The sequence below is a fragment of the Hakea prostrata genome, chromosome 4 (genome assembly GCF_041222555.1).
Source record: "Hakea prostrata isolate BN-2017 chromosome 4, UWA_Hpros_2, whole genome shotgun sequence".
Taxonomy (NCBI): domain Eukaryota; kingdom Viridiplantae; phylum Streptophyta; class Magnoliopsida; order Proteales; family Proteaceae; genus Hakea; species Hakea prostrata.
The window spans coordinates 16852863-16877167 of record NC_142603.1 but is presented as its reverse complement, the minus strand read 5'-3'; the positions used below and the strand labels follow the sequence as shown (position 1 = coordinate 16877167).

Below are 24305 nucleotides of genomic sequence, written 5' to 3'. Positions count from 1 at the left end.
CCTCCACCAGAAGAAAAAAAAAAAAAAAAAAAGCACCAATTCCCATGACCAACAGGAATTGAGGTTTCCATCTAAAGTGGGGGATTTAGATTTTCTATTAAGATTCAGAAATTAGTTAAACTTGCAGATATCTAATCTGCCAGCTTGACCACCCAGTCTTGCCAATTATACCTAAAACCAACTAACTCACAGCTGCTTGGCAAATGGGATCCAAATTAAGCTATACTGGTTATAATAAGAATCTGTACATGTGGTGTTAGTGGCCGTAAAAGTGGAAATCTTGATGAATGCAATTCCTCACCAAATTGGGCAATAAGTAGAAAATTGTCAAGAATTCCAATGCAAGAGTGTATATATATACACAGAACGGGGATTTTCTTGTGCAAAAGTAACCAACCTGATAAATAATGTACTATTCATGTTAAAATGCAAAAGAGAGGAAAGGAGAGTTGACTGATCCGTACCTGAAACATGTTGGAATGCCACAAAAGACATGCGTTCATGTAGAAGTGGAAAAAAAGCCTCATCACAATCTATGGAAGGTTGTTTCTCAGCCCATCGTAAAGAGTTAATAATATGAGTCTGCAACGGCTCATCCTTGGAATCCTGATGATGTAAGAAATAAGACCCTTTTTATGTAAAGTAACCAAAAACTAAGCTTTTACCCATGCATTGACATTACAAAAAATACTTTGAACAAGGTAAAACTTTTATGGGCTTCCATGTTTCTTCGGTTTCTGCTCTTTGGATCATTAATATAAGAAAAAAAAAAAAAAAAAAAAAAAAAAAAATTATTATAATTTTTATATAAATATAAAAAAAAAAAAAAAAAAAAAAAAAAAAAAAATTATTATAATAAAAAAAAAAAAAAAAAAAAAAATTCATTATCAATTATTTTTTTTATATTTTTTAATATTCTTCTTTTTTCTATTAAAAAATAAAAAAAATAAATAATAAAAAAAAAAAAAAAAAAAAATAAAAATTAATATACCACCATCCCCCCCCCCCCAAAAAGAAAAAAAAAAAAAAGAATAAAAAAAAAAAAAAAAAAAAATTAAATTGATAGGAAAAAAAAAAAAAAAAATAATTAAGATTAAACCCCCCCTTTTATCTAAACAAAAAAAAAATTTTTTTTTTTTTTCTTGGGGGGTTTTGGGCCCGGGCCCTTGTTGAAATACAATGTTTGGCAGAATGGCTTATTGATCCATGATCTCAAGCCCTTTATTTATAATAAAGTGGAAAGTAGACTATTACAAGGAATAGAAGTTTACATGAATGCAAACTCTAATTTAATTCCTATACAAACTCTTATTAGACTCCTAATAGAATCCAACACTCCCCCTCAAGTTGAGGCATGGATATCACACATGTCCAACTTGACCAAAAAAGTATAAAACATCTGTCCAGGTAAACATCTGCAATTTGATCTTCAAACTTATAGATTACGTCTGCCTTATAGACTTCCATTTGATTTGTCCTCATCTTTACTGCAACTTTATGTCTCCAAGGAAGAATGCCCAAGTAAAAAAGTAGAATCTTCAAATGTTGAGAAGACTAAATTTCTGCACAAATCTGAGGGAAAATATATTTTTGGGGTAACAATAGCTAGGGTAAAACAGCCAAAGTGAAAGTTTTGATTTGTAGCAATGTTAGATCTTTAAAGGGAAAGTTTGCCAAGGGGCAATCTCCAAAGGTAGGGGAAAATTTGTCAAGATAAGTGACAATCTCCAAAGGTAATAGAGATCAAGTTCTGCAAAGGTCAAACGACAAGTCTTTTGCAAGGTTAGATCTCTGAAGGGAAGATGTCAAGTTAAGGGGCAAATCTCCAGGGTTAGCAGAGATCAAGTTCTGCACAGTCTAAAAGATAGCTCTATAGCAATGTTAGATCTCCAAAGTGGAAGATTGCGAAGGTAAGGGACAAACTTTCAAAGGAGTAGAAGATTGCGAAGGTAAGGGACAAACTTTCAAAGGTAACAAAGATCAAATTCTGCATAAGGAAGTCTACATGAAAGGCTTTGAATTGTAGACATCTTCAATCTCCCCCTCACGTGTAGCATTACACGTGGGAAGATAATAACAAAGGAAACTCCAATGGGGAAACTTGAAGAGGAAGAAATTGTAATGGTAAGATAAAAGTATCAGGAAAACAAATCTAGAGAAAATGACAAAATTTGAAAGGGGGTTGACTGAGCCAACGGTGCCACTAATGAAGGTCTGATACCAAATGGATCGGATTAGAAGATGTAGTCAAAGCAGAAGTAGATCCTCCAATCGGCTTGAGCAAATAAAGTCCATTTACCACGACCAATCTCCTTCCCCAGATCCTGAAGTAGCTAGGTAGGAGTTGGTAGGGGTAGTAGAGGAAGCAGTGGTCGAGGCTGTACCGGCAGTAGAAGACTGCATAATATGTCGCAAAGTAGCGAACTCCTCCTGCAAAAAACCAACGTCTGCAGAGGGTGTGGTGGAAACTGTCTCAGAAAGATTAGCCTTTTGTTTTCCCTGTCTTTGTGCTCGTTTTTGCTCAAAATCAGCAGGCTTCCCATGCAGTTTCCAACAATTTTCCTTGGTATGATATGGTTTGTGACAGTGCTCACACTTGATAATCTCCTTAGCCGGATCAAATTTAGTGCGAACAGATTGTAAAGCTGATTTCTCCATAATAGGAGTATGAAGCATGACTAATCGACGACTTTCCTCACACTGAACAAGAGCATAAGACTGTTCTAGTGTAGGAAAAGGAGAACGACTTAAGACTTGCACTCTGATCTGATCGTACTCTACGTTCAAACCTGCCAAGAAGTCATATACTCGAATCTTATCAATGTACTTCTTATATGTCGCCACATCATCTGGATTAGTGGGGTGATAATCCCCATAATGATCCAACTCTTGCCAAAGAGATCGCAACTCAGCATAATAGTGGGCCACAGTTAGTTCCTTTTGGGTAGTCTCATGAAGCTTCTTTCGTAGCTCATAAACCTGTGCATCATTCCCCAACTGTCCATATGTTTCAGTAGTAGCCTTCCAGATTTGGGCTGCAGTATCAAGTAATAGGTAACCCCGGGCAATATTTGGATGCATGGAATTCAAAAGGAATGACATAATAAGAGAGTCGTTTGATATCCATTTATCCTGTAAAACACTGCGATAGTGGGTTTGATAATAGTGCCCGTAATGTATCCAACTAGTCCTCTTCCAGCAATAGTCAGGTAAGCAGATCGAGACCAGATCAAGTAATTTGTGCCGTCAAATCTTACCGAAAGAGAATGAAAAGTGGAAAAATATTCGGATCCAGTGGGAGCAGTAGTATCATCAATAGTTGTCATGTTGACAAAATTATCTGCAGTTCTTCAGTCTTCACCCTTTCGAAGTAATAGAAATGTCGCAAAATGCAATAGCCAAACAACCCAAACAGATCTACCTCTTTTTTTTTCCAGTAATGACAAATATGTCCTTGAAAAAACGGAATTTGCAAATAAATCTCAGAACTTATACAAATTTACATATAAGTCCCTGTAAAGCAAATTTACCAAAATAACTCAAAACTTGAATTCAAAACTTAAATTCAAAAATTGAATTCAAAAACTTGAATTCCCCTGTAAAGAAAATTTACCAAAATAACCCTCAAAACTTGAATTCAAAACTTAAATTCAAAAATTGAATTCAAAAACTTGAATTCAAAAATCAAATTCAAACCATAACAGATCCGTTATGGTCTTTCACAGGCTTAAGGAGAACAGCCCCAGTCAAAAAACCTTAATAGCAGAACCCCAATCGAAGGTTTCAGATGACTAACCAAGCTTCAGAATCGCAGGCTTCAGATGAAGAATCAGACAGAAAAAATTGCAGGAGCTGAAGCTGAAGTTGTTGTAGAAGCAGCGGAAGTTGCTGATTTCTTCTTCTCTTCTTCTCTTCTTCTTTCCTCTGTTTTCTGTTCTTATTCATTGAATCGAGACGGAACAGAATTGTCTTCTTCTTTCTTTTTTTTTTTTTTTCTGTTTTCAGTTGGCGACCAAGATGGTACTGAAAAACTGCCTAGAACTGAAGATTGGCGATGGGTTTGAAAAAAAATCAGAAGAAGAAGAAGGTAGGTCGCTACCCAAATTGAATTTAGGCTCTGATGCCATGTTGAAATACAATGTTTGGCAGAATGGCTTATTGATCCATGATCTCAAGCCCTTTATTTATAATAAAGTGGAAAGTAGACTATTACAAGAAATAGAAGTTTACATGAATGCAAACTCTAATTTAATTCCTATACAAACTCTTATTAGACTCCTAATAGAATCCAACAGTCACCCCCCGGAAATCTTAAGAAAATATTTTCTACTGTAGTTTCTTCTTGTAATAAGGACGATTTTTTTGTGAAGCCTGCATTTTTGCGAAGTAGACTCATTCTACTTATTTATCTTCTCTTCATAATAGAAAATGTATTCTTTTTGTGTTAATTCATACTGATGTATGGGCCCCTGCCAATGTGTGTCTATTACTGGCTATAGAACTTTGTTACTTTTATTGATTATCACTTTCGTTCTACGTGGGTTTATCTTTTAAAACAAAAAATGAGGTTTTTTGGTGTTTTCGTGATTTTCATAATATGATTAAAATTCAGTTCAAGGACACTGTGAAGATCCTTCGCAGTGACAGTGGAACAGAGAATATTGATGGTGAATAGAGAATATTGATGGTGAATTTCAATTATATCTCTCTAACTCTGACATAATACATTAGACCAGTTGTGTTGATGCGGATGCCCATAATGGGATTGTTGAAAGGAAGAATCGACATCTATTAGAGATAGCCCGTTCTATTATAATTGCTATGAATGTCCTTAACCAATACTGGAGTGATGCCATACTTGTTGCCTTTTACTTTATAAATAGGATGCCCAATAGGATACTTAATTTTAAGTGTCCTAATAAAACTCTCCAGGAAGACTCTTCCTTTGTTATTCCCTCAAAGGTTTTTAGTCGTATGTGTTATGCCAAAATCATAGCCCATCAGAGTAAGTTGGCTCTCCGCAGCCTACGTTGTATATTTCTGGGGTATCTGCTACTCAGAAGAGATACAAATGTTAGCATCCTCCTTCCAGAAAAACCATTTTGTCCATGGATGTAATTTTTAATGAGTTTTGCCCTTACTATATACCTCTCCAGGGAAAGAGAGTCATAGAAGAGATGCGTTCTTTCTAACTATGGACCTTCCTACCGCACACATAGACTCCCACACACCACCACAACATAACCTACGAGCTCAAAAAGAGTTTGAACAGGGGAGACTTCGACTAATATACTAGAGAAAAAATGAAATCGAAGTCATATGACAAACGAAATCTTCAAACCTATTTTTCCAATAAGCAAATCCTTCTCCATCAAAGTATGGAGGTCTAGATGGGTTAAATCTTTCTATTCTTGAGAGGACTTGGCTAAAAGGAAAGGTTATGATCTTTTACTCTTTTAGAGATTGATTTCAATCTCAAATTGAGCTCCCGCTCTAATACTAATTGTTAATGTAACCTAGAGGGGGTGAATAGGTTGCAAATAGTGGATTTTTCCAATTTTTCGGTTTGATTGCAAATACAAGATTAAGTATACAAATTTAAATATAGTTAAGCAAAATAAATTAAACTTAAATAAATTTGTAAACACATAATCCATAATACAAGGATTTTATAGTGGTTTGACTTTACAAGTCTATATCCACTCCCCTCTTGACATCAAGAAAGATTTTCACTAATGATTCTCTTTCAAAACGATGGGTAGAGAATCAAACCCTTACAATCTTTGTTGCGAGGCAAGAGCACCCTTTTACAATCCTTGTTCACGGGCAAGAGCATCCTCTTTACAATCTTTGTTCACGGGCAAAAGCACCCTTTACAATAATTGTTAAATAGGGCAAAAGATTACTTAACAAAGGGTGTGACACTTTACCCCTTGTGTAAGAATGATGCAAATGGAGTGAATGCATGCAGTAGATGATTTGCAACACCAATGACCTTCCAAAAACCTTCTATAACCTCAAGTTTGCTTTAATGAGCTTGCTTAATCACCTTAGTATGTTCTCTAAGAGTGGAGTGAGGGTGAGAGGTAAAACGCAATTGATTTCTTGGGAGTATTTGAGGAGAAGATGATCAATTGGCAAGGTTATTTCTCTCAAATGGGGTGGATTAGGTCATATATATGACCTTGAAATGTTTTAGCACAACCCCCAACGGATAGAAAACGGGCAAATTTTAGCACAGACGGATGTCTATTGGAGAACTATGTCATTGGTGTTGCAAATCATCTATTGCGTGCATTCACTCCATTTGCATCATTCTTACATAAGGGGTAAAGTGTCACGCCCCTTGTTAAGTAATCTCTAACCATCTGCTGTATTTTATTGTTTTCAATTATAAGTTTAGATAGACTAGAATTGGTTTTAGATGTTCTTGCCTTATTAAATAAAGATTGTAGAGGGTGCTCTTGCCCGTGAACAGATATTGTAAAGAGGGTGCTCTTGCCCGTGAACAGATATTGTAAAGAGGGTGCTCTTGCCCGTGAACAGATATTGTAAAGAGGGTGCTCTTGCCCATGAACAAAGATTGTAAAAGGGTGCTCTTGCCCATGACAAAGATTGTAAAAGGGTGCTCTTGCCCCGTAACAAAGATTGTAAGGGTTTAATTCTCTACCCACCATATTGAAAAAGAATCAATAGTTGAAATCTCTCTTGAGGCCAAGAGAGTAGTGGACGTAGAGTCGTAAAGTCAAACCACTATAAAATCCTTTTGTTGTGGATTGTGTGTTTGTAAATTTGTTTAAGTTCAATTTAGTTTGCTAACTTATATTTAGATTTGCATACCTAATCTTGTATTTGCAATCAAACCAAAAAATTGGGAAAATCCACTAGTTGCAACCTATTCACCCTCCCTAGGTTGCATTAACACTATAAATAGTTTAGCATTCTATGTAATTTCCAGGACTTATGGAGTTTGAGGATCATGGAAGCCTAGTAGAGGGCAATATGGTTGAGTAAGAGTTGTGTTCAAGATGAGCATATCTTCCATCAAGTTCAACTTCTTCTTCATTCCAGCATCTACAAGCATTCAACCAACCTTCCAGCAAGAAATCCAGAAACCAATCTCTTCCAAATTCTGCAAACAAGTAAGCTGAACCCCTCCCCAACCCCAGCCCTAATCGCTCTTCTTTCTCCTCTTCTCCCTATACCTGTGCCTCCTATTACCTGCTGTTTCAGACCAAGAAACATCAAGAAAACACCAAGAATCTCCAAAAACCTTATTGTCCCACCTTGGCAGCAGCCAAGAAATCCTCCCCCACCCTTGCAGCAACACCTACACCCCTCCCCCACCTCCCCAAACCCTACAGTACCCTCTTTCCCCCATTTTTATTTCTGTTTATTTATTTATTTTCTAATTTTCTGGTTCTGGCAGCAGTTGTGAAAAAGCAGGAAAAGGGGGCGGGGGGGGGGGGGGGGAGAAGAAAAGAAATGAAAGAAAGAAAATAAAGAATATAGAAAGAAGAGAAAAAACCGCAAGATTTTCCCCACCCGTTCCCAGTCGCCAGTCTCCCTTGCCTTATCCAAGATATTTCCCTTTCCCTCCTTGCCTAAGTTAATAGCATCCTATTACATCCCAAATTGTTTATATTGTTTTCCCCTTTCCCCAAACCCTTTCCACACCTAATTGCAGGTTTCCTTTTCTTTCCCTTCCCTTCCCTTTTCCCAATAATTATCCCCAAATGCCTCTAAATCCCAACCACAGGTTTCCTTTACCACTCCTAATTTCCCTAATACTATTTTGGCTATCCTAGAACCTAGTAAAGGATCCCCATCTTGGGTTTTGACCAAACCCTAATTTTCCGCTTTCTCCAAAAGCCTTCCCACATAATTTTGGATTGACCCATATCCCTCCTAAGAGATTCCAACAACTTTCTTGGATACCCATAGGCATTCCATAATACTTTTACTTTAGTTGCTAGAAGATCCTGGGTAAATCCTAAATTCTAAGGAAACTTCCTAAGAAACCATAACCCTAGAATTGGATTCACATCACCCAGCCTAGACCATACATTTTCTTTCTCTTACTTATCTGGCATATATTTAGGTGAAAAGTGATCTCCCAATGTAGCAGAAAAAAACACATAAATGGTATTAAACAACAAATTGGGGAACAATATTTTTACCTTCAATTTTATTTGCAAGCTATTCAAACTGTAAATAGATTCCTTAAGCTGTAAAACTTTTATTTCACTATCATAGTCCACAAAAGTATCATGCCTTGGTACAACAACACCTGTGAAGTAGGGTTCTGCCTGAAATTAAGAAAGTATATATAAGCTATCTAAAAAAATGAGATTAAACCCCCCAAAAAAGAGGACATATATTGTTATATGTAATTAAGTTGATATTTCCCTACACACAATATTTATTTACATTTTCCCTTGTGAGGATCCACCTCACCAAGAAAAACAAGTAACGAAAAATCAAAGCTGTATGCCATCATAATGTCAAAAGTTTACAGGCTGTGGAAATCCAATTTTACAACTTTCATTTAAAAATTCCCATGTGTAACAAAGATATACTAATTGTGAAAGTTTTTCTCCTCTTGCATAATCATGCAATCAGTGGCTGAAATTCATCAATTCCCACAAGTCAAAACTTTCTCTGTATAAGGACTGAGGAGTGAGAGGATAATTTTTATATAAATATCAGACCTTCTTAGAACTGCACAGATTTCAAATATCAGACGACTTGTCCAAGTCACCACCAACATGGTTTCCAATGGAAGAAAGAAAAAGTAATAACGTATTGGAAACAGATAGGTCCCTCACATAATTCAAACATGCCTTCCTCCATCTAGGCAAAGCCACTCTAATGCTGTATTCTTCCATATTATTCATTTGCTTGCCAATATATGCACTCCATCATGTTTTGTAAAGCAAATTTCTTGAACTCATTTTGCTGATGATCATAAAAAGAAGGGTAGTTGACAAGCACCTTCCTCCTTAGCAAGCAGAATGACCCAAAAACTCTCCAATCTTAATGTTAGAAAACAAGCATTAAATAATCAAAACAGCAGCTAAACTTGAACAAAGAAAAGAGAGAAGAAGAAGAAGAGAAGAGAGATGAAGAACTAGTAGAAGAGGCCTGTGATTCTTGCTTAAAAATCTAGAATCATAGAGCACTTTTATTTATAGCTTCTAATGAATCTAATACAACTTGAGAGACAAGTGATTGTCCTCTAGAAAAAGGAAACAAAATATTACAGCTTTAGTAACTTCCTAACTCCTAAAATAGAAAGTTCTGAAAATAGAAACTACCACCAAATAGAAACTATGCTTTCTAAAAACTCCCAAACTTATGTAGCAAGACTCCTACATTATAAATAGAAATTATGCAGTTTTTACTGTTCACGTGAACAGTAACACAGATTTTACTGTTCACGTGAACAGTACCGTGAACAGTAAATAGCCCAAGTGTATATACTTCAACATTTAATATGCATATGTTATGCCAAAATTGGCCACCACTGGTCTGTTCGCTGAAACCGGTGGCCTGGTTGATGATTCAGGTGATTGGATGAGTCACCAGCAGATGGGTAGAGAATGGTTCGAGTAGATCTAATTGGGACAGTCATGCCTGACCAAAGGATAGCATGAGCCAGAAGTGAACAGCCCTGAGACGAACTCTTTGATCCAGAGTCGAGGGTCGATTCCATCTCCATTTGAGCATGACCAGCCAGCATGATGGGGATGGCACCTCACATCGCATTAAATGCGCTGTCTGACAGCCCATCTATTAGACCCAAATCCACGCAACCAGCACCTCTTGCCTAATAGTTCTACTTGTCAAGTCCAAAAAAACATGTAGCACCCGTCAAGTCTGATCCTACGTGGCCGATTACTCGAGAAGTTGGGGCTTGATGCAGCCATGCTCGAATTTGGCTGTAGCTGCAAGGATCAATAGGGCTAGATGCAGAATTCTAGGCCCAAAACTGGGGCTTGGGGTTAGGGTATATGGATGGTTGTTCCTCAGTTGGTTCCTAATAATTGTGTTCTTAATTCCCTGGTTGGGGTTTGGTTTGTTGGATGGGATATTGATGATGAGTGTATGAAGGATGCTTTGGCCCATCCCATGGGAAGTTGATAAATTCCTTGATATGGGGTAGATTTGAGATGGGAAGAAAACTTAGGGGAATGGGATAAAACTTGAAAGGAATTTATATCTTATACCTTAGAATAATCTCTTCAAGTTTCAATGATTTTCAAGGGTGGTTTGGGAGTTATTGGGTGTCTTGATTTTGGAGGGAAATAGGGTGAAATAACAAGGATGGGCAGATCTAGGATTTGGTTGGTCTGTTAGGGCTGAAATTCGGAACAAAATTCAAGAGGGTTGGGGATGATGTTCTTAAAGTTTGGGACAGATCTAACAGTTAGGTTGATATAAATCTGATCTTTAAGTAAAAATAGAAAAAGAATGTGAAGGCAGAAGGGGATAAAGGGAAAGGCTATGGGATGGACTTCCTAAGTATTCTAACGTTTAGTTTAAGCTGGAGAAATGTTTTAATGCTCAGGCCTATGGAAAACAAAAATAGAAAGAAAAGGGAATTGGGGTTGGGGAATTTAGAAGTTTAGAAGAAGAGTCGGGATTGGAGATGATTCAACTTACAGTTTTAGAAAAGAATAGCAAGTTGAATTGTTGATGAGAAGATTTGATCTTGTAGGAAACAAGAAGTAGAAGAAACTGCATATGAGAGAGAGAAGAGAAGGGAGTGATGCTATGTCATTGTACCTCACCAGCAGCAATAAACAAAACTGAAAATTTCAATTCATCAAATCTGGCTCAATTGAGAAATTACATCTTTATTTATATCTACATTGACTGATATAAGTTCAAACTCATATAGGACCAGCAGCAATAAACAAAACTCAAAATTTCAATTCATCAAATATGGCTCAATTGAGAATTTACATCTATATTTATATCCACATTGACTGACAGAAGTTCAAACTCAGATAGGACACAAAATTAGAAACTGGCTCTAGAGTAGACTCCTATGCTAAAAGGGAAAGTCCTAACCCATTCCAAGACCTATTAAGCAACCTAAATTGACAAGGAAGTTGAAATAATAAAGGAAATACATACCAAATTAATGAAATAAATTCCATTTTCCTAACCATATTTTATGACCATTAAATTGGCAGATTACAAAGTAAATCCAAGGAATCATGGTGGGAGATCTCGCGAGATATCTCGTTTTTTCACCTTGGCGAGATGAGATGGAGGTCGAGATCTGCGAGTTGGGATATCTCGCTCGAGATCTCGCCATATCTCGCTATATCTCGCCATATCTCGCCATATCTCGCCCTGGATCTCGCTGGAACTCTCAATTTTTGCCTTTTTTTGTGGATTTTGGCTGAATTTTCACTTGCAACTACTCTTAGCACATCTACAACAAGGAAGATCAATCATTCTCTACTTGTCTTATGAATTTATGATTTAATGACTTATATAGAACTTCTAATGGTTGTATAATTATTTTATTCTTGAAAATTGAGATTGTGATACTCATATGGATGGAATTTTGATAACATTTAAGTTAGTTGATGCATTTGATATACTTGCTTGTCATTTATATGCTTTAAAGGTTCTATATTACATGTTGTATAACATTGCATTCCCTAATCCTACTACATTTCGTTTTCACATTATGTGTAGACTTAGAAATCATACATAGGGTTGTTTCTGACAAATCCAAGGCCACCAACGTGTTCAAAAGACCTTAAATAAGCTAAGTACCAAGTTTCAACCCAATTGGGACCCTAAAACCCACCGAGATGGGCCACCGAGTTGACGCCAAAAAATTGTATATCTCGACCGAGATCTCACCGAGATGGTCGAGATCTCTCTTTTTCAAGGTGGCGAGATCTCTCTCGAGAGCGAAATCTTCTACCATGCAAGGAATCAAAGGCCAAATACATAGATGATCCGATCCTAGACTATTCTTAAGGAAAGGAGCCAATTTGGGGGTGATCCTGCATCAAGAGTCAAGACTAACTAGGACGCATTAATTGCACATTTGCACCCCCCTTGGTAGGCTGGGTATAAATACCCCTCTTCAATGCTAACAAGAGTACACACTCTATCTTACTAATTTCCCTTAAGTCCGATATTAAGTTCTTACTAGCTTAGACTTTGGACTTTAATCCCCAATCAGGTTGGTGTTGCTTCTTAATCTGACTTAGGCATCGGAGGTGGCCTATCGATCACACCGATCGGCCCGTTCTGCAGCAGGACAACTAGTTAATGGGGGTTCTAGTTCGGCATGAAGGTCGACACCGACAGAACAACCCCAAACTCTAGTTTTCAAATATTCTGCAAACCTAACCCATTCTTTTAAAATAAATGTTAAATGATGATATCATAGTTAACATTTACATTTAAACCCCAAAATGCCCTCACCCCTAACCTCATGGAGGTGGTTGAAGACATGCCTCTTCACTTATCCCTAACCTCATGGAGGAAGGTGAAGAACTCTTTACTCATCTTTTCCTTTTTTGAAATCAAAACATGAAACCTCCCACCGCAACCACTCCTTTCCAGTTCCATCTTGGTGCTTTTGTCATGACTAGTAAGTCCAGTTTGTTTCTTCCACCAATCAAGATCAAACCACTTCGAAGATTATTCTTGCTGATGGTTCATGACCTTTTCTCTTGTTCTTCAAGCTCTCAAAATCCCAATGAATCTTTTGCCTATTAGGTTGTTAGTCAATTAATAAGCTTCTCAATTGTGCTATGGCAATATATCCTTCTCAATGTAATTTCAAAACCTTCAGATGACGAAGATCATCAGTGGAGGGTTTGAACATGTTGGTGTTTGTTGTATCAAGATGACACTGGACTTGCAAACTTAGCTGCATCTACCACAACCCGTCTCCCATGCAATGGAATCCAGGGCTTGGTAACCCATCTCTACCCAAGTTTTAGTTAATGGCTCCTAGATACATTTCTACATCTCATCTTGGGTGTGAAGGCCATGAATTGGCAAAACTTCATCCTGTGAATTGTTCTACATTGCTCTCTATAGTACAGTCTGATATTTGGGGTCCATGTTGAGTACATAATTGATTAATTTTTTCTTAGTTTTTTAGCTTTGTGGATGATTTCTCCCATTCTACTTAAGTTTATTTGTTGAAATATTGGCATCAATTTGTCACAGTTTTATCAAGAAACTCAGTTTGGTTGGTTATACTCATTGACAAATCTAGCTTCTTTTTGTCTCACTAATGGTATAATTCATCATGTTCATTATATACACTTCACAACATAATGGGGTGGCTGAACCCAAAAATAGGCACTTACTAGAAGTTGCTAGACTATCATGCTCCAAATGGATGTACCCAATCATTTCTAGTGTAATGCAATCCTTACCATCCATTATCCTATTAACACATGCCGTCATCTGTTTTAAATAACAAAATTGCTTTCGTCGATACTTTACCAAGATTGCTCATTGCTTCCATCTCTGACACATGGTTTTGGCATGCGTATTTTGTCCATGAACGTCACCCTGTTGTCAATAAATTGTCTCACTGGTCTGTTAAGTGTAATTTTCTTGGTCATTCTCGCATGTAGAAAGGGTATGGGTATAAGCGTTTAGATCCAGTTTCCAATAAGCAGTTTATTAGTAATGATGACACCATTTTTCAAAACACTCCTTATTTTTATCCTCTTTTGTCTTCCTCCTTACCCATGAGTCCTTGATGGTGAAGAACCTAACAATCCCCTTATATTTGTCATCAAGCTTACCACCACCAAACCCTCTAATTTTATCAATGTCACTTCCTTCTACCTTGCTGTCCTTATCATAAAGGAAATATGATCTCGACCTCTCATCTGAAACTGGAACACTTGCTTCCAGACTAGCAGATACTCTCATGGATCCTAATAAAAAATTGGGTTCTAGTGACAGTGAGGATTTTACAGATGACCATATGCACAAAAGGTTTGGGAAACTTATTTATCTTATTGTAACTCAACAAGATATTTCCTTTACTGTCAGTGTTATCAGTCAGATTATGCAGATATCAAAGAAAATTCATTGGGAAGCCACTCGTCATTTGTTATGGTATCACAAGGGTGATCCTAGCAGTGATCTTATTTAGCGACCTAATCAAAATAGTAACCTGGTTGGGTTCTCAGATGCTGACTAGGTTGGTGCCGATGATGCTCGTTGTTCTACTAGGGGTTAGTACTTTTGTTGGAAGTAACTTACACACCTATAAAAGCAAGAAACAAACTATTGTCGCCAGATCACAGGCAGATGCCAAGTTCCTCAGCAAGCTGCCTCCTTGCAGGATGAAAAAAGAGAGAGAACTAGATAGAATGATCGTGGTTCAGTAAAAACAAGATGACATGTTGATTCAGGAAAACATGGAGATGTTCATTCAGGTTAGGATTCTTCAAATGAAGCAGACCATTTGTCAGCCATCCCTTCCCAAAAGCCAGATCTCTAGAGCATGTCTTTCTAGATGAGAATGTCATATTACAGAACCAAAAGATCAACATAAGGTTTGGTAGCTCTACTTGTTTGTTTGCTTATCTATACTGGATTATTCAATTACAGTAGGCTATTGCCAGGAACATAACTAATTCACAACTAAAATAATGACATCACGAAAACAACAACCAAAAATAAAATAGTAATAATAATGATGACATCATATTTATTACTCACTTGTAGAAAATTTACAATTCTGACTCGACCAATTCCCCTTATAGAAACTAAAGCTCCAATATCTAACCTTTTAACCTGTATAATTAATAAAGGAAAAATGTGTCATGAAATAAGAAAGATATTAAATAAAATGCTTAACAAAGTATAGGTATTTACATTTTCTACATGTACCAAACAACCATATCGAGCTGCGAATGATACCACAGCAGATGATCCACCAGAAAGAATTGGATCCAACACGAAGTGCACAAAAAGCTTCTTTCTAACCCATGACTGCCAGCCAAATAGAAGTTAAAAAAGACAGATTATGCATACAAACAAAACTACCGCTTTGATTAATTTTGTATGATGGTTAACATTATGAAAGTTATTTACCCTACTAACAAATTTGCCAGGTCATTCTTAATTATTAATACTCAATTTTGTGTTCGAGTTAAAAGCTCTTTTATGACTAGCTATATAAATTTATGCACAGAGGAGAATGAAGTAAACAATTTTGGAAAAATATCCATTAGGAGCATCTAGAAAATTATGCTGCCAAACCATCAACAAGGAGGGGGGAGGGAACCTACTGAATGATCAGAGAATCCCCACTCCTTGTTTCACTGCTTGCCCACAAAGGAACAAGACTAATGGGATCTACCTCAACAATATCATGTTTTCCCTCTTTCCCTGGATATGTAGATGAATCAATGTTTATTGAGGAAAGATTAAGTACCTTTCTGTTGTACCCAATACTAACTGACATGATGCCTAAGAAAATTAGGAATTACCACATGTGAGAAACTTCATCCTTTACGTATAATCAATTGAATGCACTTATACAGCCATGACTTCCTCTGCATTAGCGCATTTCATATATAACATAATTTTACAATTACTTATTTTTATTGTTTTTCTTGACCGTTCCCTGTGCATATCTTGCTTCTTTCTGATACAATACATAACGTTTCTTAAAATCACCCCGTTATAAACCTTGGGGAAAGTGATTACAACCTGTTGTGTTGGTCTAACATGCAAGTTCATACATCCCCATGTTTTTTTCTTTGTCTACTATCGCAAAAACAGTTCCACATCTATGGACTTCTGGAAATCTTTCTCATGTAGCTTGGCAAGGAAATTATGAGTCATGTGTATAGGACCCTTTACATGTAAGACCTAATGCTCATGCAATTTGGGATCCTCATTTTGGTCAACCGGCCATGAATCAACGCAGACTGATGGGTACAAATGGCTTTTCATGTAGCTTCATCTTTGGAGGCACAAGAAGAGGCTCATTTACTTAAGTTTTCTCATATGAATCTCTTTCTCCAGCTATTGGAGATCCATTACCATACCAACTGAAGATATGTTTATGGGATGATGTAAGATCGGAAATCGTCGAGGAATTTCTGAAAATAGGTATAATCCATGGAATTAAAGAAACTACCAAAATGAAAGATTGATGACAATAATTCTTAAGTATTTATTAAAAAAAACCACTTTTGTAAGTTCTTATTATGCACTTGGCTTATCGACAGCAACAAATCAGTTTTGATAGTCCTTTGTGGCTCCAGTGGCAGCTAGATCAATGCATGATTGAATCAAGAGAAGTTCCCATCGAAGTTCAATACTTCAATATGAATCTTTGGGTACCTATCATGAGATTTATCTTGACCATCTAATTGTAAGACGTGTAAATTGTAAATACATTTGACTCAATAGTTCAAGCTTTTGGCATAGATATTTGCGTTCATAAAAATGATTATATAATATTTTCCTACTTTTGAGGGAAAATATTCCCTTAACCATTCTTAAGAAGTTAAACCCTCTAAAAGATAAAAAGAATGTACCAAACCCTACATCCTCTGATTAGCATTTGTAAGTTCATATAACAAGCTAAGAATAAGGAAAAATAATTGAACTCATAAAAATTGAAGTCAATTAACATAAATAATAATAAATAAATAAGATAATAGAAACATAGGAATTCTCTCTCTTTCTTTCTTTTTTCTGTTGTTTTGTTACAAAACAACATAAACGTGAATTATCTGACAAATGGAAACAATTTTCTTATAGAAGCAAAGGGAATAAGGTCCTATCCAAAACAAAAGCAAAGGAATTGAAAGGTAACCACCAACAAAAATCTGAACATCACAAGGAAGCAGTCTTCCCAAATAAGATGATGCTCCAGAGCAATCCAAATTGGCTCCCGTCAAAATCATAGTACCTAGCTATATGACCAACTCAACACTAATGTCAAACATATGCTTCATAAGATGACACAGTCACACATAAGGATCAATCTCTTCCTTCTGTGTAGAGCTACAAAGGAGAACACCATATTTAAGTCATCTACACAATTTCAGCAAAAAAGAAAAAAGTTTGAACATCTAGTAATGGAAATCTGGAATGCTGTTCTGCAAGGATGACCTGTAATTGAATCCACATTTGCTAACAAACTGTAAGAAGTATAGGGGCTATAAAGTACACAGGATTAGCCTATCATGTTCTGGTGTATTATCTTGTGAAGCATGTCAACAGAGTTCCTTTTTGAGGATCCATGTTTGTTTCTCTCAAGCAGCAGCAGGACATTTGGAATTTAGTGAAGCAGTGATCGCAAAGAAGCTAGGTTGTTCAAATAATTGTTGATATAGATACTAATGACTGAAACAGATCTGATTCCCTCATAACTAAGAGGTCAAGATTTCAAATCTCCCTGGGACCAGGGCCTCTAAAGAAAATTAAATACTAAAAGAAGAAGCAGATCTGATTCTGGCTCTGTCTGTGGAGGTGTTTCTTTTATCATTTATTTCTGTTGTAGAATTCCTTTTGATGCTGGATACTTTGGAGTGTTTGAGCTTGTGAATTCGATAGTTCTTTACCATTCTAGTATGTTGGTTGAGTTTGTGTGTTTGTGAAAGAGGGAGTGTTTGGTTTCTTTCTTTGTAGTTAGATCTTGGTTGTTAGATTTTGGTTATTTTTGAATGGATTGCTTATTGGGTTTCCTTTTTCTCCCACCACAGGTTGTTGCTAGTGCCGGTTGATCGCTCTTGAACAGAACACTGAACTCTGTCGGGGATGCTGTAAGTGCAAAATTTTCTTTGCTAGAAGAAGGTAAGTTTTGTTCTAAACTGTTAATATAGTTGCTTTATGTCAATAAATGCTAATTCTTATAAGCCTATCATAGAAGTTTCATTCTCATTACATCTGTGCTTTTCATATGATTTTCACCATCCTATCATTTTCTCAAAATTTTTAAACTCAACAATTCCCCAAAAAACCCAATCCTTACGAAATCAAATATTGTGTGATTTCTGCTTATAACCCAGCTCAGGGGTTCTATTCCTTTTATTGGCTTTGGAACTAATACCTTTAGTCCTGAAGAGTTAAATTCCAATGGAAAGATGTCCATGGAAATAATGTTAATGATCATGTCTTTGAGTTACACTTGGCTTACTTGGTAGTTTTTGGTATCAGGATGAAAGAGATTAACAATTGGAGAGGGGTTCTAGATAGCAAACTTATTTCTGCACCATAAAGGCCAAATATAGTAGGAATTTTGTGGACTGAAAGACCCCAAGGTCCCTTGTTCATGTGTGAAATTTCAAACCGACCAGAGTAAATCAAGAGGCAAAACAATGTACTGAAAAATTCAAGACCACAGAGAGGGCACCACAATAAATAAAAAGCTGAAACTAAAAAGGAAAGATGCAAATAAATAAATTTTTTAATTTTACTCTGAAGATTGGTTTATAACAGTTACCATTTGTTGTATACCCAATAGTTGGAATTGCTACAGCCTCTACATAAAAGAACTAGAAGCTTCTCAGGAGAATGTTTCCAGATATGCCCTTCTAGGAAAACATAGGCCTTAACATTCGATATATTAAACAAATATTTCAATGAAGATGGATAGAAGGTTTTCCCCTTTTTTCCTTTTTCTAGTAAAGATTTTCAATAAGAATATATTTTTTTTAATAAATGAAGATATAAAAAATAACAAAATAGCAAGAAAAACCAAAAGGATAACCCACAAAAACCAGAACCTAATCCTATAAAACTTTAGCCCCACAAAACAGCCCAAAAAGTGAACCATTCTGACCTCCCTCAGAATCTACGCCTCCCAATATATCCAACATTCCAGCACCCCTTACATCATAACTAATTAAAGTTTTGGGCCTTTTGGCTGAGGGAAGATAAGAGGGTCCTGCACTTCCTCTTCCTCTGCATCTCCCTCTTCTTGCACGTGATCTAGATCCCTCTTAAACTTCTCTTTTGTTGTGATAGAATATCACTTTTGTTCAGTCCTTCTAGTTCTGCATAAGACCAGTAACTAATAGAAGCTAGCTTCTCTCCAGATATAAAATTTGACCAACAGCTTACTAACATCAACTTGAAGTCCGCTGTATTAGACATTTATCCTTCTCCCTCCCCACTCCTTCCTTCAAATCTTCAATCCCCCCCCCCCTAAAAAATAAAACCAAAAGTTCTTTGGTACAAATCTTAGAAAAACCAGCCATATCACAGTGGGAGACTTCTCCAAATGTTACCCAATTGTCTCAGAAGGAAAAACTTTTTTTCCCTGCTGGTCAAGCTTTCTTTAATTACACAGGAAATACTCCATCACTATAGATTACCAACACCAGCCAAAGCACAAATGACTGAAGCTCCATCATTGGAGACCTCAAAAATGTCTGAACTCAGATTTTGGAACTAAAACAGCTTTCACTAGATCTTTCTCTCTCTCTCTCTCTCTCTCTCTCTCTCTCTTTGAGTTGGGGGGGGGGGGAGAGGAAGGAGGATGAACACCTCCATGAACAAAATTTCAGGGAGAGAAGGACCTTGTCAAAGTCAAGATAAACCTCCACAAGATCATTTTTTTTATTACATTCAAAAAAAAAAAATTTACCAATATATACTTAAGATGCAGCTCTTGGTAGAACAGAATTCAGCACTATGATAGTGGAATAATTTATTTCATAAACCTTTTATGAGAGGGTCATGAATCCGTATACATTTGGCATTCATTCAAACACCAAAGTACTATATTCATCAGAAAAAAGAAAAAGAAAACCATTGTAAAACGAAAAAGAAAAACCAAAGTACTATGTACAATCTACAAAGAGAAAATACAAAACAATTTCCCTCAATGTAAGATTCATTGAAGCTGTCATGTCAAAATAAAAATTACAAAATAAAATGAGACATGCTTTCATCCACAACCCCGGCCCCCAACACCCCCCCCCCCCAAAGTACTATGTACAATCTACAAAGAGAAAATAAAAAACAATTTCCCTCAATGTAAGATTCATTTAAAGCTATCGTGTCAAAATAAAAATTAAAAAAATAAAATGAGACATGCTTCCATCCAAACCCCTGGCCCCCAACTCCCTCCCCCCCCCCCCCCCCCACAAAAAAAAAAAAAAAAGAAAAGAAAAGAGGGACAGCTGGAAACCTCTTCTAACAATGCCAGATATCTAGCTTCATATAGATGTAGTGTTTTACTCTCAGATGGAACAAGAACCTGTAATCACAGAAAAAGATGAGAATTAAAATCAATATAAGTGTATAACTATACCACTAGAAGAAGGTAAGGGAACAGTTGGCAGTAATCTGGTTTAAAGTTATTTGCACCTCAACCTCAACTTAACCACCAAATAGCGCGATTGATCCCATTTTACCCCATATAACTCCACCCAAAGACATATAAGCCTGATGATAACCTTATAACTTTGTACCGTGTTGGGGCATGTGCTTGTGTTTCTTCAGTTAAAGCTGTGTATGTATTACACTTATAACATACTGAAGAGCTTTGACGGGTAATCATCTAAAGTAGATGCAGGATTCAGACAAAGCTATGAAAAAAACTGATGAAATTCTCGATTTAAGAAGTAATTTCCTTGGATTTTTTGTCATTGTCATTTCTCATTTTTGTCTTCAGTTTTATTTGTCCAAGATTTTCTCGCTAAAATGCAAAATCTTCGTTAACTCAACCAAGAATGAATGCTTTTTGTTAACTCAACCAAGAATAAATGCACTCTTCAGGGAAGGCAGAGGGGTGAAGGGGCAGGAAGAAGAATGAAGAATTTTCAAATTGCATTTAAGAGAAAGAGAGGAACGGAAAGCTCACCTCATCTAGGCTGAAGGGAAGAAGAGGAAGCTCTAAAGAACTTGCATTTGGTGTTGAACCGCTCCGGACACTGCTGATGATTCGGGGGGCATTGAAGCAATGGGGACGAGAGAAGAAAACTGAAGTTCTGAGATTGTAATTTGGACTACGGCTAGGTTTTCGAGAAAGTGAAGAGAAATGGCAAGGATTTATTGAGAGACTTGGAGTTAGGACTCTGCAGTTCATGGAAGTAAAATATCTTTGTTGCTCTGCCCCTACCGCAGTTCTTATCCAGAGAAAGAAGCCTTTACATACACCGAATGGCTACAACGGTCACCAACTGTTTATGGCAAAAGTAAAACCATAGAAGATGAAACGCACCACGTGTCCCTACTCCCTACTCAAGAAGTGATTTGTGAACTCCAATTTCTACACAAAAAAAAAAAAAGAGGGCTGTCCATTGTGCATTGAATAGCTTGCGGTGCCGTTGAAGATTCACACCCGATATTCCTATCAAGTGGCATTGTATGAGTATACGTTGCAAGCTATCAAAGCTTTGGATCACCTTCCTGACTCGTATGGTTGGGCAGGCTAAAAAAGATCATTTATCTTGCTGTTGGTGTATCTGCGTTAAACTTGTCCGAGGTGTGGTTTGCTTTTCCACTTCCTTCTATGTTTCCTTTTATGTATATAATTTTTTTAATCTGTTTCTTATCCGATAAAGGACAAAATAAATAGCCAACCAGGTTCAATCACAGTCGAGTTTAAGATATCGATTGGGACCAGGCTCAACCACGATTTGGTCAAGGATCCTGGTCCGGACCGGTTCAAGGATTGAACAGTAAATAGCGCACGAAGAAATCCGAAGTTATAGAAAGAAATGTGCTCTCGTCAAATTCAAGATGCACCATTGTGTAGACCTGTAAATGGATAACCGAAATCCGCCTCCGAATTCGCATTCGTATTCGTTTAAGGGTATCCGTATCCGAAAATTTTCTTACCGGAAGATATCTGTATCCGTCCGTTAAGCAACCGGATTCGGATTCGAATAATTGCTTATCGGATCGGATAATATCCGGATAAATTTTTATCTGGATAGAGTAAAGTATTTAACATTTTTTCTTTAAAAATAGATGATAATCGGATTCGGATAGCGGTATTCGGTAATCGGAAATTAGAAATTTATAGTAAAAAATGTAAAAAAGTGACAATTATCAATCAATAATCGGATATTTTATCGGATCGGATTATTATCGGATATCCAATAAAGTTTCGGATTCGGATTTGGATGCATTCTCTAAATTTTAGCCGGATTCGGATAGCGGATTTGCTAATCGGATTCGGATACTCCGAGCCGAATCCGGTCCGTTTACAGGCCTACCATTGTGCTATATATGGAAATTACAATCGACTCATTAAGAAAGGAAAAAAAAATCCTATAATCAGATGGCCACAAAGAAAGATCATAAACGAATCCAACAATCGAAAACAAGAGCTAAATCCTATACAAACTAAAAGGTTGCATAAAAGAGAGATATCTGAATCGTTTCCCTCTATTATCGTTTTTAATTAAACTTTTAAATTTTTAGGCGCATCATTATCTATTTTTCTTCTGAAAGTTTTGTTGTAATTATTTTCTTTTATGCTTCTATCCCATTATTTTGGTACAAAGGCGCTTTATATATAGGAAAATTGGGGATATGATATTACATATGCTGCCGGTAAAGATTGAACCCACAATCTCTCCACTTAGAGGTGAGTTCTCAACCACTCCACTATCCTTCCATTCCATTGGCTCATAATATTTTTTTTCTTTTCGATAATTAGAGGCTTTTCATCCAAGTGGAGAACGTTTGGAATTCGGTTCAATTTGAATATATCGGCTCCGGTTTGGTTTGGATCCATTACAACTGGTCCAAACCGGCAATACAGTTGATGCTATGATTGCTATCTCAGATTTTACAGATAAGGGCGGTTAGAGAGAGAGAAAAAAAAAGAAGCGGAAGTTTAAATATTTAATTACAAAATGCCACGTGGATATGTTGGGGACTATAGAAGCACGCCACGCTAAGGTGTAAGGTTGAGGTCATCGAAATGTTCATGAAGACGCGTAACCCTTTTTTTATATAGAAATATTTCTTTAGTAAAATATTGAAAAATATTAAAACACCTTGTCCTTATCTTATGCGTCAAATTCAATTTCGACAGCCGACGACGCACACGGAGATAAAAAGAGGGCAATATATATATATATATATATATATATAGCTACGTTGCATTTTGTCTTAGCTGTGTTGAATTGCAGAGAACAGAGGATTTCTTAGGTATTAGGCAGAGGAATTTTTGAACGAAAAAAAAAGCGGAGGAATTAACACCTAAAGGTCTCGTACTGCTAGCGAAGAGAGATGAATTGATGAGGTTAGGTGAAGTGAGGCGAGATGGATGGCCCTCCGGATAACGATTGCTGTTCAATCTGTCATGACAACTTCACCCTTCCTTGCCAAGCCAACTGTTCTCACTGGTTCTGTGGTGCGTTATTCTTGATTTTCTTCACTAATCTTGGCTAGATCTTGAAAAGTTAAATGTGGCTTCCATGCCATATTCAGGCCACAATTTATAAAGCATTCTCCTGATATATCATAAAATTAGATAATGGGATTTGGAAAGACATTGTGGAAGATAATTTGGGTTGATTTTGTGTTCGTTTGAGGTATTATTCTTTTTGCTTCTTGTAAAATCTGTTAAAGATTAGATCCATGAGATGTGCTCCTTATTATCTGAAGCTTGTGGGTGTTGAATATTTAAAGGGATTTGTCAAAAATGCACTCTTAAGTGATAGAAATGCATGTATTGGATGAAAACCTAGAATACTCAAGGTATTTTCATCATTGGGATCCATGTGATAGCTCTAAGATGCTTGCATCTCGAAGCATGATGGAGTACTCAATTGAAGTGATATTATTTTGTCAATTAATGTCGCCTGATAATTTGCAAGGCCAGAATTGTTTTTTTGGCCTTCCTTTAACACAGCGGTTACACGTTGAGTCACATGGTGTTAATTTGTATCCTATGTTCTGAAGCATAACTAGATAGGTTTCCATGGGAATAAGTAACATTATTATGTATGGCTTGTTTACTGTACAATTGAGTCTGGATCAGTTTAGTGTTTGTGTCTCCTTTGTCAAAAAATTTGAAAATTCTGCGCCTTAGGCATTTGCCGTTTCCACCCCAAGTTCTTACAGTTAATGAATGGTAAGACATCCGAAACTTTAAAACAGAGTGCAATCATGATTATGTGGAGAATGTTTTTGACTTGAACCTGCATCCTTTACTTCCCTGAGGTGAACATAGGATCTCCTTGTACCATAGTGTTGCTGTGCCTTTGCCTGTACTTTCTCCACTAGGGAATAACCCCTTATTATTGAACTCCTTCAACCTTTGATTGTGAAGGTGAGTTCTTGAATTTAGATGTTCTGGAACT

The 24305-nt window shown here is 36.7% G+C and overlaps 2 protein-coding genes across 6 annotated transcripts in view; one reads left to right on the top strand and one right to left on the bottom strand.

Annotated features, from left to right (window-relative positions):
• The window catches only part of LOC149018232 (uncharacterized), a 29170-nt gene extending 8017 nt beyond the window's left edge, over nt 1–21153 (bottom strand). The window contains exons 1-6 of one of the 5 annotated variants that reach the window (XM_089152544.1): nt 20846–21152; nt 20171–20239; nt 14890–15006; nt 14734–14808; nt 10666–10740; nt 465–606 (exon numbers count right to left, since the gene is read on the bottom strand). In XM_089152544.1, the coding sequence (XP_089008670.1) occupies nt 465–606; nt 10666–10740; nt 14734–14808; nt 14890–15006; nt 20171–20239; nt 20846–21070 (703 nt within the window). In that variant the 5' untranslated portion in view covers nt 21071–21152. Of the gene's footprint in view, nt 1–464; nt 607–8180; nt 8310–10665; nt 10741–14733; nt 14809–14889; nt 15007–20170; nt 20240–20845 lie in introns of all 5 variants that reach the window. The other 4 variants (XM_089152543.1, XM_089152545.1, XM_089152547.1 and 1 more) reach the window with 4 other exon arrangements.
• A 1929-nt stretch (nt 21154–23082) lies between these two features.
• Nucleotides 23083–24305, top strand: part of LOC149018231 (uncharacterized) — a 7223-nt gene continuing 6000 nt past the window's right edge. The window contains exon 1 of the mRNA XM_089152542.1: nt 23083–23353. Coding sequence (XP_089008668.1) covers nt 23263–23353 — 91 coding nt within the window. The 5' untranslated portion in view covers nt 23083–23262. The remainder of the gene's footprint in view (nt 23354–24305) is intronic.